The following is a 15,494-nucleotide window of genomic DNA, read 5'->3' on the forward strand; positions in this document are numbered from 1 at the left end:
CCCAAAGTTACATAGCTAGTAAGTGGCAGATCTTAACCCAAGTTTTCGTATTCTAAGTCCTATGTTTTCTCATATATTCCATAATTTATTTCACAAATAATATATACAATTTGTTCAATGGCTTATAAAATATGTACATATTAACCCTTACTGTTTTATAACCCTGTGAAGGAAGTAGGCAGATTTTACACATAAGGCACAGAGATAAATCGGCTTTTTCATGGTGACACAGGTACAAAGTGGGACTTTGACTTCTGTCTAGATAGTGGAGGACTCTACTGGGTAACCTAAGAAGGTACTACTAACCCACACAGCCTCAAAACGGACATGTAAGGTCAGTTAAGTAACTGACCATTTGTAAAACACTTTAACAAAGACAGACATAGATACATATCATTCCCAAAGAGGAGAAAAAAAGCAAAAGGTTTCTGATTTTATAATTTTGGGGCCCCAGAATGACTGTAGTGGAAAAGGACAGCATAATGAATACAACAAATCAATTTGATATGGCAGTATTTGGTAAAAATATTTTGAAAACATACCCATTTTGAGGTCCTCCATCATTTATCACATTTAAATGAGATAATTGCTTTTTTAAGTGGAGTTTGTAACTTGCATTAATTCTTAAAAATAACATCTGTAAAAGAAATAAAACTAAGTTTCTCAAAGCTTTACTGAAATAGAAGACATAAGTATCTGCTGTCACCAATATCAAATCAGAAAAATTTTTAAATAACCTTCGTTTTGGCATATACTGTACCTTTAAAATGCTCCCTTGGAAGTATTTTATTGCTATTTCAGTATAGTTTTTGTATTTAGTTAGATGAAAGCTCTTTTTCCCCTTTTAAGTATTATTTGTTTTAGTGTTATGACTTATCACTGCCTTTCTGCCCCTTAGAAAAAGTCCTCTGAGATATATAAGCAGTATATATCATGACAGGTAAAAAGAAATGTATAATTCTGCAATACATTAACTAGGAACTTGACAGAGAAAGAAAAAAAGTAGGAATGTCACTGAAGAGTGAAGAGGGAGGCATGCACTCTCTCTCTCCCTCTCTCTCAGGACCACACCTTCCCCAGGCCTATCTTCCTTGCATCTCTCTTTTTCCTAAACTCCAAGGGAAAAGCCTCTGTAACGGGTTTTGCCTCTGTAACTTGTTTCTGAGCCCACTTCCTCTACAGCTCATTTCTTCTACCTCTGTGACTTTCTAAATAAGCTTTCTCCCACACAAAGAAAAGTGAAGAGAACTCTTGTGATACTTCTGTAGAGGAAGACTGTAGGGGTAGTGGATGGATATTTCATAGATGAGAGGTGCTAACGACTACTCGTTTGATTTTTCCTGGTTTGTGCCTACTATAGGTCACTCATCCTGATCTAATAAATACTGATTATAAGGCATATTGACTGAGCTACTTTTTGTGCCTTCTCATTGATAACTCTATCACTAATTCCTCCCCTATCCAATTTGGAATAATCACCATGAGTAACATAATTTATGTTCATTGATAAATGCCAACTCTGGTTTTCAAACTATGGTATTTTGCTGTGTATAATGTGCACTTTTTTGCCCAAATTTTTGAGGGAAAAATAAGGATGCACATTATCATGGAAAGCACCTAAAATACCTTATATCTGTTCTTGTGCTTTATAATTATTTGTTACATAAAATTTCTTGTACCATATGTTCAAGAATAAATGCTAAAATTCCTTTATAATACAAAAAAGTATTTAAATATAAATAAATAAAAAATTGAATTAAAAAATTAAAATGAAAGGTTTTTTTCCTGAAAGTTTGGGCCCAAAACATGGGTGCACATTATGCACAGGAACGTATTATACACGGCAAATACAGTAATAATGTAATAAATGATAAAAGTAGAATCTCTGATACTCAATGGAAAAATGGAAAATGTGCTTTTTAGAATTGCTCACCATATAGCAAAGCTATTATTGCTCTGACCTGTCAAGAGTAAGGGGCACTTTGAAACTAGAAATTTTTATCCATATTACCTAAGTCAATATAACAACTGGAAAAAATGGCAATCATAATAGAATATGAACTAAGCATAACTGTGCCCAAAGTATGTAAAACACTAATTCTACACACATATAATATGTTATATATTTAAAAAAAGTAGTTTTAGGAACTACTACTCACTTGTATTTGCTCTTCTGGAAGGAGATCAATTATAGCTTCATGCATTTTTGCCATTTGCTTACAAATATTCCTGAAACAGGCAGAAGGAACGGGAGCTTTCACCTCATACTGGCAGGGAAAAATAATGAGAATTATGTTCATTTCCTTTGGATAGCACACTGTCCCCACAGAGAAATGTTTTCTGCCCCTACAACTCTGATATAATGCTCAAGCTCATACTTCAACTGTGATCTGGGCCACTCATGCTAATCTCAAGAACTTTTCATTAAATATCCCAATCTACTTTGAAGGAGTCAGCATAACCTTGTGGCTAAGAACTTGGGCTGTCTTCCTTAATATGGCCTGTTTGGGTTCCCAGCTCTTCCAGTTCTTAGCTATGCAATATTGGGAAGTTACTTCACTTGCCTGTATCTCAACGGGCTTGCTGTGAGGATTGAAAAAGATGGCTCATAAGAACACAAAACAGTGCTTGATGCAAAGTAAGTCCTCAAAAATGAACTACTAATCTAGCTCAATATACAATGATGAATCATTAAAGTAGGCCCTCTAAATCAACAGATTATTTTTAAAACATGGTTTTATGAATGTGTCATCATAATCATATCTGAAATCAATATAACTCTAGCAGAATTAAAATGTTCTTTTTCTTTAGTAGGTAGGCCAATATAGTAATCATATTTAAGGTTAAGGGAAGACTTTTCCCATAACAATCTATACTGAAAATTTAAATTTAGGTAAGTTCATTTTATTATTCTTACATCTCGGAACAACAACCTGGTAAGATTTAGATAATCATCTTTTGCCCACGTTTTAGAATTCATAGCTTAAATTATATACCATTTTTATTTATAAGACATATTTGGGCTGAATATACTTTAGATGTACTCATCTTATAGTTTATTAAAATGATGAGCTCCAACATACTGCTGTAGCAGAATCATGTTTAAGTCACCATGTGATTGATAAGCAGAGTTGTGACCACCCAAGGGTTTGTCTCTCTTCAGCCTAGAAATATATCAAACATCCCCTTACCTTTTTTTCATTAATAACAACTATAAGACATAACTCACATTCTATAAAACTTATCCTTTAACAGTGTACAATTAACTGGTTTTTAGCAAACTCATACTTATACAACCATCACTACTAATTTCTGAACAGTTTTCATCACCCCAAGAAGAAACCCCATAATTAGCAGTCATTCCCTATCGCCCCCAATCTTAGCCCCTGGCAACCACTAATCTCAATAAATGGAATCATACAATATGTGGCTCTTATGACTAGCTTCTTTCCCTTGGCATAAAACTATCAAAGTTCCTTCATGCAGTAGTATGTGTCAGTACTTCATCTTTTTTATGGCTGCATGATATTCCATTATATAACTATACCACAATTTATCCAATCATCAATTGGTAGGCATTTGGATTATTTCCACTTCCTGGCTATTAATAATAATGCTATAAACACGCATGGACAGGTTTTTTGTGTCTGAGGATGAGTTTTTTCGATTCTCATGGGTATACACCTAGAAGTGAAACTACTGGGTCATACCGTAACTCTATGTTTAACCTTTTCAGAAAATGCCAGAATGTTTTTCCAAAGTGCCTATACCACTTTACAATCCCACCTAGAAATGTATGAGGGTTCCAACTTCTCCATATTCTCACCAATACTTACTAGTCTTTTTTATTTTAGCCATCCTAGTGGGTATGAAGTGGCATCTCATTACAGTGACATCCCCTTATCTTAACTAACCCCCTCTACTGAATTGAATACTATCTCCCCCAAATTTGTATCTACTTGGAACCTCGTGAGGCCATAGTGGATTAAATTGGACCCCAAATCCAGTGACTGGTGTCTTCATAAAAGAAAGGAGAGGAAAATTTAGACACAGAGACACACAGAGAGAAGACAGCCATGTGAGGATAGAGGTAGAAATTGGAGTGATGCATCTATGAGCCCAGGAATGCCAACAATTGACAGCAAGCACTAGAAGCTAGAAAGAGGTAGGGAAGGATTCTTCATGGAGCCTTCAGAGGGAGCTTGGCTTAGCAAGGCTTTGATTTAGGACTTCTAGCCTCCAGAACTATGAAAGAATAAACTTCTGTTGTTTTAAGCCACGCAATCTGTGGTAATTTGTTGTGGCACCCTAGGAAACTACAACACCCCCAAAACCTTCCTTCACCTCTGCTTTCCCTAAAGATACTATTCTTTCCATCTTACCTTCATCATCACTTTTCTTCAGTCAGCTAAACTTGATACAGTACCAGCTTTATTCTCAACCCTTAAAATTTGGTTCTCGCCATAACCCAAACCACCTTCCCCCACTATTAACAATCTTCTGAAATTTCTCTCTGGAAAAAATCATAAAGATGTCTTAACTTCCAAATTTGGTTAACTCTTCTAGTTCCCCTTCCTCATTGCTCTACAGTATTTCACACACCCTCACACTTGAAACACTATCATGTAGCACAACGCTTTCCTGGTTGCTCCCCTCCTAACTTTCCTCTTTTTGTCTCCTGCTTCTTCAAAGTTAATCACCGCTTCTCTTTCCATCTTTTCTCTCCTATCAATCTCATTCAGTTTCATGACTTCTAATAAATCTCTAGTCATGAAACACCTTATTGAGTTTAAGTCACATATTTCCTGGTGTTCCATTCCATAGCTAAGTTTACCATGATTTTCCCCAAGCCTGCTCTTCTGACCTGTTTCAATTACTATTGCTGGTATTACAATCCTGTTCACATAGACAGAAATTTGCAACTCAGTTTTTATCCCTCCCTTTCCTTGTTTCTTTGTTTTGAATGAATCAGTGACTAAATATGTTCAAATTAGTTTTCACATGAGTTAGCTCTTTAGGTCAGAGTTTCTCAACTTCTACACTACTGACATTTGAGGCTAGATAACTGTTGTAGGGGCTGCCTGCATATTGCAGGATATTCAGCAACATCCTTGGCCTCTACTCAGTAGTTACCATATCATTCCACTCCCCAAATTGTGACAATCTAAAATGTTCCTAACATTTCTGAATGCCCTTTGGGGGACAAAATTGTTTCAGTTGAGAAACACCATCTTAGGTGAGGCCTTCAATACATCTCACTTGAAAAAATGTAGTAGCATTTTCAAGAGTACAGGTGTTACTTCAACAAACATTGACTAAAACTACCTGGCACATAGTAAGTTCTGAATAAATATTTTCTTGGATGTGTGTATGTACCCATATGTTTGTATATACGTACATAGGTATATATGTGTATGTGTATACATATGTATGTATATACTTGAATGAATGGGTCCGATACTCTGCTAGCTGGAGTATACAAAGATTACTCAGAGAAGTCCATTTGGGGAGCTCTCTAAAAGGTGGCTGGTGTTCCAGAAAGTGGACATTGCATAATATAAGAACACAGGTGAAGGGCATGTTGGAAGTAGCAGAGATGGCTTCCTGAGAAGCACACCTGGGCTACTGAGTCTTCAAAGGAAAAAAATTAAGTAAAAGTGAAATAGACTCATAGACACAGAGAGGACTGGTAGTTGCAGGAGGGGAGAGAGTTTGGGAGACTGGATGAAAAAGATGAAGGGGATAAGAAGTACATCGGTAGTTATGAAATAGCAATGGGATATAAAGTACTGCATAGGGAATATAGTCCCTGCATAGGGAATATAACATTGTAATAATTATGAGTGGTGCCAAGTGGGTACTGGAAATATCGGGGGGAACACTTTGTAAAGTATATGATTACCTAACCACTATACTGTGCTCCTAAAACTAATATAAAATAATATTGAATATAAACTGTAACTGAAAAATAAAATTTAAAGTTCTTTAAAAAAATTAAGTGAAAGTATTCCAAATTGAGTACATACCTCAAATCCATTCTACATACTATCTGATTAATCCTTCTAAAATACAATCATGTGATTGATTAGTTTAAGAACTTTGGAGTTTTGCTTCTGTTTAATATTTAGAAAGCTTCAAGAGCATGTTGCTACTACCCTAACCACAAGAAAAAAATGGAGTAATTTATAAACCAAAACTTTTCTTGCTCTGGCTGGGTAGTTCAATTGGTTACAGTGTCGTCCCAATATGCCAAGGCTGTGGGTTTGATCCCCAGTCAGGACACATACAAGAATCAACCAAAGAATGCATAAATAAGAACAACAAATCACTGTTTCTCTTTCTCTTTCTCTCCTTCTCTCTCTCTCTCTCTCCCCCCCTTCCCTCTCTCCCCCTCTCTAAAAAACTAAATAAAAATTTTAAAAAATAAACTTTTCTTAAACTCATCAGAGAACAGAGGTCACGGAAACCAAGGGAACTAATTCCAAAGACTGACAAGGCCCTCTCAGGAGACGGGACATAGGAACTGTCTCACTTTGGGCAGAGCATAGAAAGAAGAGGTGATCACCACAGAAGCAAATAAAAAAACAACTAACATTTTAACCAAATCTCCAAGGCCAAATATGGACTAGCATAGAGTAAATAAGAACCCTGGCCACAGGAGAGTTCAAACTCACTCACAAGGGTCTTCAACAGGCATTCACAAGCAACACTGGGGTCAGGGCAGGAGACCACAGAGAATCATATTCATTTGCATGTGCAAATAGGAGGAGGCTACCACAAGGAAAAAGCAACAAATAGCAACCACTTCCCCAAATCCTCTTCTTATACAAAGCAAAAACCTTTAGTCTCTGAGAAGAGACACAAAACTCATTCCTGGAATCACTGTGTGGGGGGTAGAAACAAAACATGCCTGTTCCAGAGGGAAGGCAGAAAAACATGTTAAGCTTAGGATTCGACACCAATGAAAGCAGAGGCTTGGCTACCACTGCAGGAGGGGTGGGAAAAGAAAAGGCTTCAGATCCAAGGATTCACATTATCTGATTTCAAGACTTAACGACAATGCTACAGTAGTTAAGATAGTCATATAGTTCCAGTCCAATAGTAATCCCACACAAAAAGTCAAGTGATTTTCAACAAAGGTGCTAAAAAGATAATCTTTTCAAGAAAAGATGCTAGAACTGTCCAAAAAAAAGAACTTTGACTTATACTTTGCACTATAGTTGTCCCTTGAACAGCATGGGTGTGAACTGAGCACGTCTACTTACACACAAATTTTTAAAATACTGTTTTGTTCAAGGTCAGCCCTTTTGATCCAGGATTGGGAATCTGCAGATGTGAAGGGCCAACTGTAGTTAAGATTTAGGAGAGTCTAAAGTTACCATATTTTGCCATGAATAATGTGTATGTACTTTTTTGCACAAATTTTTTGGGGAAAAATAAGGATGTATATTATACATGGGTAGTCCTAATTCTGTATCTATATAAATGTTTTTAATTCTTTTATTTATGCTTATGTGTTAAAAGGGTAACTCCAGAGAGCAACAACAATATCTGTATGACAAAATAACACCCTGGAATATGATAATTGGCTTTGTTTCTAAATATAAATTAAATAAAAAATAAAAAAAAAATTAAAATGAAAGTCTTTTTTCCTGAAAGTTTGGGGCAAAAACATGGGTGCACCCTAAACACAGGAATGCATTAACCCCCATGTTGTTCAAGGGCAACTGTATATACAAAATCAAGTAGAAATGGACACAGATTTATATTTAAAAGCTAAAACAATAAAACTTCTAGAAGAAAGCACTGGACAGTATCTTAGTAACTTGAGATACACAAAAATTTCTTAGCACAGGACACAAGAAACACAAACAATAAAAGAAAAAAATGATAAGCTTAAGTTCATCAAAATTCAAAACTGCTCTTTGTAAGACTATGTTAAGAAAAATGAAAAGATAAGCCATGGACTGGGAGAAAATACTTACAAAACATATTTGATAAAGGATTTTTATCCAGGACATATAACTCAGCCAGATTTATAAACCCAATTTTTAATTTATTTTTATTTTTTATTTTTTGATTTTGACATTATGTTTATTAAAGCTAGGATAGTGAAATAAGGAAGGGCTTAGGATAGAAGAAGCAACAGGAAAGAGCCTAGGTGGGGCTGCTTTGGCTCTCTAGAAGTATTATAGGAAAGAAGTGAGTATAAGCAGGGCTGCTATTGGTTCACTGAGAGTCAGAGAAAAGGGAGTCCTGGAGACAGGTTTAGCAGTTAGCCCAGGACAAGTTTCTCCAGTCCGATCCCTTGTTCCCCTGGTTGCAAGTCTTGTGGGGACCCTTGGAGCTTAGGGAGAAAAAGTATGCCTAAGAAAGAAAGAGGGAAGACAGGTATGTGCATGCTCCAGAGGGAGTCCTCTACCTCAATTTTTTTTTTTAATGAGCAAAAAATTTTAACATTTTACCAAAGAAAAGATATGGATGGCAAACTGACACATGAAAAGATGTTCAGCATGTTAGTCATCAAGTAAATTAAAACCACAATGAGATATCACTCCACACAGACCTACTACAGGACTAACATTTTTTTAAAAAGACAATAAAAGTGCTGGTGAAGATAAAGAACAGCTATAACTCTTAAACATCACAAGAAGGAAGACAAAATGGTACAGTCAGTCACTTTGGAAAATAATTTGGCAATTGTTTACAGTTATGAAATTTTACATTTCTATACAATCTATTGCATCAATCTATCCCAAAGTATTTACACAAAAGAAATGAAAACAAATGCCCACACAAAGATGTGCACACAAATGTTTATAGCAGCATTTTTCCTAACACATAAAAACTGGAGACATACCAAAAATCTATCAACTGATGAATAAACAAATTGTGCTACATCCATACAATGGATACTACTTCATCATAAAGAGGAACAAACACTACTAACACACGCTATAATATCCATGAATTTCAAAAGTACTATGTTAAATGAACGGAGACTGGGAAAAGAGGCTATAGTTTGTCTAATTCCATTTATAGGACATCTGGAAAAGGTAAAACAATACAGAGAGAAATCAGATAAGTGATTATTAAGGTTTTGGGGTGGGGGGAAAGGCCTGACTACATAAGTGGCTAAGGGAATGAATGTTTAACAGTGACGAAACTATTTTATATCTTGACAGTGGTAGTTCTTACTACTGTACATATTTGTTAAAATCATCAAACCATGTACAGTGAATTTTACTGGATGCAAATTACATCTCCATAAACCTGACTTAAACTGCTTAACTTCCCACTAGTAAACTTCTCCAGTATCTTTCCAACATACCTCCCACTCCTGTGTTCACCCACCTTAACACATTACCTAAATGGCACTGGTTACCTTTGTTATTAACAACAGAAGCATTAGCAGTCAACATTTACTAGAACTTGCTATAGTCAGACACACAGTAAGAGAAAAGTTGTTCACATATTCTATCTCATTAATCTTCACTACAATTTTATGGAACAGTACTATAACCCCCATTTTGAGACAGAAACTGAGGCTTAAGGAGGTTCATAATTTGCCCAAGGTCCTTCAATGGCTAATATGTGACAAACATGCAACTTTAAGTCTACCTGATTCTAAAACCCTGACACTAAATTTCCTTCTTATGATTTCTACCGACATGTCTGCCCACACTGTTACCTGAGAGTATCTCTATACTGCAACTTCATTCTCCCTAATCATAGTTATCATTAAAAGCAAACCTTACATCCATACCTAGCCCATAAAGCTTTCCCAGGTCTCCCTCCTTAGCTGGCCACTATCTCTTCCAAAGCATTAAAAGCTCTAATAGCACTAAATTGATTCTTTATTTATGACACTTCATATATTCTACCTCTTGTTATAGTTATTATACTTTTCCTACTAGGTAAATACCTAATATCTAAAATTATAAATACTTACTATTTGAGGACAAGAGAGAAGGCTTCACTCTTGTATATCCCTGTTATCTAACACCATCTAACTTACTTAATGAATGAATGAATGAATGATGGCTAGGACATCAATCTAGCCAACAGCATAATTAAATGTTAATGTTTCACTCTACCCAAGCAATGTACACTTACTTATTAGCATCAGCCTATATTATATTATTGTGTTATCCTTCTTCCCCCAAATTAAAATTTCAGATAAGAAAACGAAAAGCTAAAAAGTAGGAGTCTAACTCAAACTAATCACTGTCTGTTATGTTGGTATGTATTTAAAATAGGGCCAGCCCTGGACAGTGTGGCTCATCAATTGGTTGGAGTGTCGTTCTGTACACCGGACTGTGCATTCGATTCTTGGTCAGAGCACATCCCTATGTTGTGGGTTCGATTGGGGAGCCTACGAGAGGCAACCAATTGATATTTCTCTCTCATATTGATGTTTCTCTCTCTCTCCCTCTCTCTTTCTCTCTCCCTCTCCATCTCTCCCCCTTCCTCTCTCTCTAAAAGCAATGAAAAAATGTTCCCGAGTGAGGAGATTAAAAACAAACAAACAAAAAACCAGGGTCAAACTCCCAGGCAACCCATTAGGAAAAAAAAAGTAATTCTGACAGGGAGTGGCAAAGAGACACTTGTTAACAAGGAAAGAGTGCAACATGTTACAGTAATAGAAATCATCAGTGGGGAAGGTGGTAGAGAAAACACTAAGTTGCAATTGTCTAGGCACACTTTTGACATTAAAAAGAAGACATAAAATATGGGGAGGGGGGCATTTGAAGTTTCCAAAAGACTTAAGAGCCCTGGCTGGTGTAGCTCAGTGGATTGAGCATGGACCTGTGAACCAAAGGGTGCTGATTTGATTCCCAGACTAGGGCACATGCCTGTGTTGCAGGCCAGGTCCCAAGTAGGGGCACATGAGAGGCAACCACACACTGATGTTTTTTCCTCTCTTTCTCCTTCCCTTTCCCTCTAAAAATAAATAAAATCTTTACAGAAAAGACTTAAGAGACATAATAACTACATGCAATATGCAGACCATGTAGAATCTTTGACCAAGCAAGATATTGTGAAGAGATTTTGGTAAAATTGATGAGATTCAAATAGAAATAGGTATTAGAAGGAATTATTTTTAATTTTGTTAGGTAATGATATGGTAGAGTGATTATATAAGAAAGTGTCCGTAGTTTTTAGAAATACATAATTAAGTAAAACATCATAAAGCCTCAAATGTATAAAATATTTTAGCAAAAAAACAAAATGGTAATGACTATTAAATATAGGTGATGAGTATATGGGAAGCTCATTAAATAGTCCTTATTTTTCTTCGCCAAAATTAAATAAATTGAGTTGTCACAGGAAAAAGTCTAGCCACAGACCCAATTCTTGTTCAAAAACTGGATGATCAAAATGACAGTGTTACTGGTAGACAGCCTGTTTGGGACACCAGGGAATCTCCCCGGTTGGCCAAGATGGTGGCAGGAGGAAGTTCTTACACTGAGCACGTGGAAAGCTAGAGACACCAGTGGATAGGGCCTGAGTGCATAAAAAGCTAGCAAGATGACTGGATAGAGAAAAAGTCCTCCCTACCCTGTTCCAGTACTAGATTGGGGTGGGACCAGGAAAACGTAGGCACATGTACAACAGAACTCAAAATGTACATGTGAAGGTGCTGGACCAAAGATGCCTGTCAGTCTAGCCTGGGGAAAGAAGGGGTTGGTTGGGAAGTGGACCCACCCAAAGCGTGAGAAAGTGTGAGAAGTTGATTGGTCATTTTGAGAAAGTACCTGGCCTGTCCCACACCCAAGCTAATATAACCCCAGGGGAACTAAGAGGCTTGCTCTGGTTCATGGCTGGCTGGCTTGTGACCTGCACTTGCACAGTGCACTGCCTGTTCTCTCCATGGGCCATGTGGCCTTAGTAGCCATGTGGCCCATAGCTTCCAGGAAGAAATCTGTCTTTCTCTCTGCCTTCCCCACCTGGTGATAAATTCATGCACTCTTTCTCTTGGGAGCACATGATCATGTAGCTCTAGCAGGTGCATGGCCCATGGCTGTGCTGCCTCCACACGCGGGCTCCTGGAGGAATTATTAAATGAAAAGCAGCCAGGAGCAAGCTAAGCTACCTGGATGGGGATATGACCACTTGGCAGATGACTATGGGCTCCAAAGGACTGTCCTTTAATTTGGAGCAGGAACTCTGGACTTTGTCTTCGCCTTGATGAGGAGATGGGCTTTGCAATAAGAGTCCACCATTCTCCCAGATTGTGCAGCATATGAATAAAACCTCTTTCCTTTGCACCAGCAACTGCCTTATGAGTCTGGCTTTTGTGGCAGCAAGCATCCAACACCCTTCCCCTTTTTTTGGTTCAATTACAATATAATAAAGTCAGGGTTGTAAGAGTACTGACCTTCTTTTCTTTGGTTTTGTTTCATAATACCCCACAGTTTCTTACTAGTTCTACTATTTAACATGTCCCTTATTCTACATTGTTAGGTGTTTACAGTCTCCTGCCACATTAGATGATAAACTTGTTAAGGGTAGTCACAATGCATTTTTTATTGACTTTTGGTATACAGAATGCCATGTTTCAAAAAGGAAACTGGTGGAATAGAACTGCTTTTGAATTTAGCTTGTACTTAGGGTCCTCAATTATTTTTAAGTGTGTAAAGGGGTCCTGTGGCCAAAACATTTGAGAACTATTAAACAAATGCAATCTTTTTTTCCAAGCACTCCTTTCTTACTGTCACCAACAAAGGTTTAGGCGTATGTCTATGTATGTGAATGGGTAGCACTTTATTTTGCCCTTTTATGATTTTTATGTAGCTGTTGCTCCTGCTATCTCAGAATCTGATGAATACAAGTAGGAGGAAAAGCATATCAAAGTGCCTCGATTTACAAGCTTACTCTAAACATGCTCTTAGATAAAGATATAAAGTAAGTAAACCTTCAAATTTTCAAGTTCTAAAATTTCTGCTTTCTCCCTAAGATATGTGGTGAAAAAAGGAAAGGAAAGGGTGACTGATAGGGCAAAAGTGACTGGGTTTGATTAAGTGACATTTTTCTGAAGATACCCTACCAGTGTAATTGAGAATTCTTTGGAGAACATTGCTTCTTTTAATAACCTACAGGGAATGAGACGCAAACATGAAACAAACATTGAAACTGATTATCTACGAGAGAAACAATAGAACACCTCAGACTATGCATTTTTAATAACATATTTTTTCACAAACAATTTATTTACTTTTTTCCTCTATTTTGATCTTTGTTCTCTCAATTCTGTCTCCGGACAGTTTTCAGAGTAAAACCTATTTTTGAAGAAGGTATATATTTGTCAGTGCAGCTAACATAAATTATTTCTCTATAGCGTTTCTTTCATATTAAAATCCCTCCCTCCCCCCTGGATCCCTTAGGAGATGAGTATCAACTATTTGGGCAATCTGAAAATTTTACTGAGTTTTCTCCCAAACCCTGAAAAATTTGATTTGTTAGACAACTATGAAAAAGTCATAATGCCTTTAAGCAAAGTCAAAAAATTTATATAAATAATTACCTTCGATAACAGCTTGTCAAATAAACTATCCATTATCGCTACAAGCTTAGCTGATATTTCAGCTATGTGGTCATGGTAGTCCTATAATGAGAAATAGCATTATATTTTAAAGTCCCTGGGATACATCTAAAAAACACTTAACAATTTAGGAATTAAATTTATGAAACTCCAATATAAAATATATGAAAAAGTACCTTAGTGATATGATCAAAATGCCTAAGCATGCTATATTGCTTAGGCTGCAGTCGGGCTTCAAAATGAGCCCGGATCACAGGAATGTAGTGCACAATTAACTGCAAACAGCGTGAAGAAAGAGCTGAAGATCCAAGTGGTAGATATATCATGGAGAAACAAAAAAAGGATATTAACTGACTTTAAGTACATATCAAATTAAGTAAAAAACATTAATAAATTATATACAAACCCCAGTTTATTTCATAAATGAAGAATATGGTGGCAGAAAACAACATACCTCAGTTTGTCTAAGAAAATCATTTGGTACTCAATACTATAATGAATTTACTGATTTTCCAGGCAGACTCAGGTATGAGTATTACTGGCCTGAGGAAGCTGACGGTACAACTGGTTCTCTTCTGACATTCAGATACCCTTCACCCCAAAGTACTTCACACGTAACAGTTTAACATTTTCCACAGCAGTGCAACTTCCAAATAACATACTTATTGAAGTGGTAATTCTTCATAGCATTTCCCCAGATTTTAATTTTTTTAATTATGGTGATACATAAGAGTGAAGTAGCATTTGCCACTTTTACAGCCTTTGGTTAGAGCAACAAACATCAGGTATACAAGAAATATGAATATAGTAACATAATTATAACACCTCAGCACATAAATTAAAGAATCCATACCCAAATTTTTTGTAGTTATTGTTTTTAGTCCAACAACTTGCAGTGCACCAGCTCCAAGAACTAACTGACAACTTCTTGAATTGAAGTACTAACAAAGGAAGGGGAAAGAAAAGCCAACAATTTATTAAAAACTATTCTTCATATGCTGGCAATGTGTTAACAGATCTAAAAAATGCATCATCTCTCCTCTCATTCAATGACCAAGTAAATGTTCTAGTAGGAGCAATTAGGATCTATTTATGCAATGACCAAAAAAAAAGAAAGAAAGAAAAAAAGGAGGGGACAGGTGTTCCTTAATGTACTGTCTGCTAGGAAAAAAGTTGAGAAATTCTAACAATCAATTGTTCAGAAATTAACCTTTAACGTTCAATCACAGAACTAGTTCAGTCATTTTCTTCATTCTTACTGGATAAATCCTATTTTCAAAAGGGTAACAAAATCTTTCTGTATCAAAATATGACAACTCAGTTTGGGAACATAATGGATAGATTAGACGTTTGAAAAAAATGAAAACTTTTCTTTATGTTAGCAGTTAAAAATATCTTAATATGAAATGGCTGAATAAAATTACCACATTTTAATTTTATATTAATGGTTCTGAAAGAATGATTTAAGAAAAATATCTAACCTTAGTGAGATGAATTTTGTAAAGTTCAGTGAATTCCTTCCATGCACATTTGAAACCAGTCCAGGTTTTTTGACCTAAGTGGCCTCAGTCATGTTCAGCACCTAACGAACAAATCATCTCCTGTCTCCAATGTCATTAACAACTCTATGGGCGTAATGAGGAATCACTAAATGTGGAGTGAGAAGGAAGCAGACACCCTTCTTCCAGGTACATGTGATTTAACCATAATTTAATGTCACAAAAATTAATGTTTTAAAGATAACCTTGAAATGTCTTAAGAGTTGGAAGATAAGTCACACCCTAAAGAATTACTTTTTCCAACTATGTTTTCATAACAGAGTAAAATCATACCCACCTTCAATAAATCTGACAGACGAGTAAGCATGTCAGTAGTAACAGATGGGATATTATCCACACACTGGCAATATTCAAGGATAATTCTTATCAATAACAATACAGTTCTATAA

The 15,494-nt window shown here is 36.2% G+C and overlaps 1 protein-coding gene across 4 annotated transcripts in view; it reads right to left on the reverse strand.

The window, feature by feature from the left end:
- VPS54 (VPS54 subunit of GARP complex) overlaps nt 1–15,494 on the reverse strand; it is a 101,014-nt gene that overhangs the window by 4,251 nt on the left and 81,269 nt on the right. For 3 of the 4 annotated variants that reach the window (XM_053924786.1, XM_053924785.1, XM_053924787.1), the window contains 6 exons: nt 15,383–15,488; nt 14,400–14,487; nt 13,723–13,844; nt 13,529–13,609; nt 2,160–2,267; nt 543–637 (listed from right to left, as the gene is read on the reverse strand). In XM_053924786.1, coding sequence (XP_053780761.1) covers nt 543–637; nt 2,160–2,267; nt 13,529–13,609; nt 13,723–13,844; nt 14,400–14,487; nt 15,383–15,488 — 600 coding nt within the window. Of the gene's footprint in view, nt 1–542; nt 638–2,159; nt 2,268–13,528; nt 13,610–13,722; nt 13,845–14,399; nt 14,488–15,027; nt 15,129–15,382; nt 15,489–15,494 lie in introns of those variants that run through there. The other variant, XR_008426910.2, reaches the window with a different exon arrangement.

This window comes from Desmodus rotundus, chromosome 5 (genome assembly GCF_022682495.2).
Source record: "Desmodus rotundus isolate HL8 chromosome 5, HLdesRot8A.1, whole genome shotgun sequence".
NCBI lineage: Eukaryota > Metazoa > Chordata > Mammalia > Chiroptera > Phyllostomidae > Desmodus > Desmodus rotundus.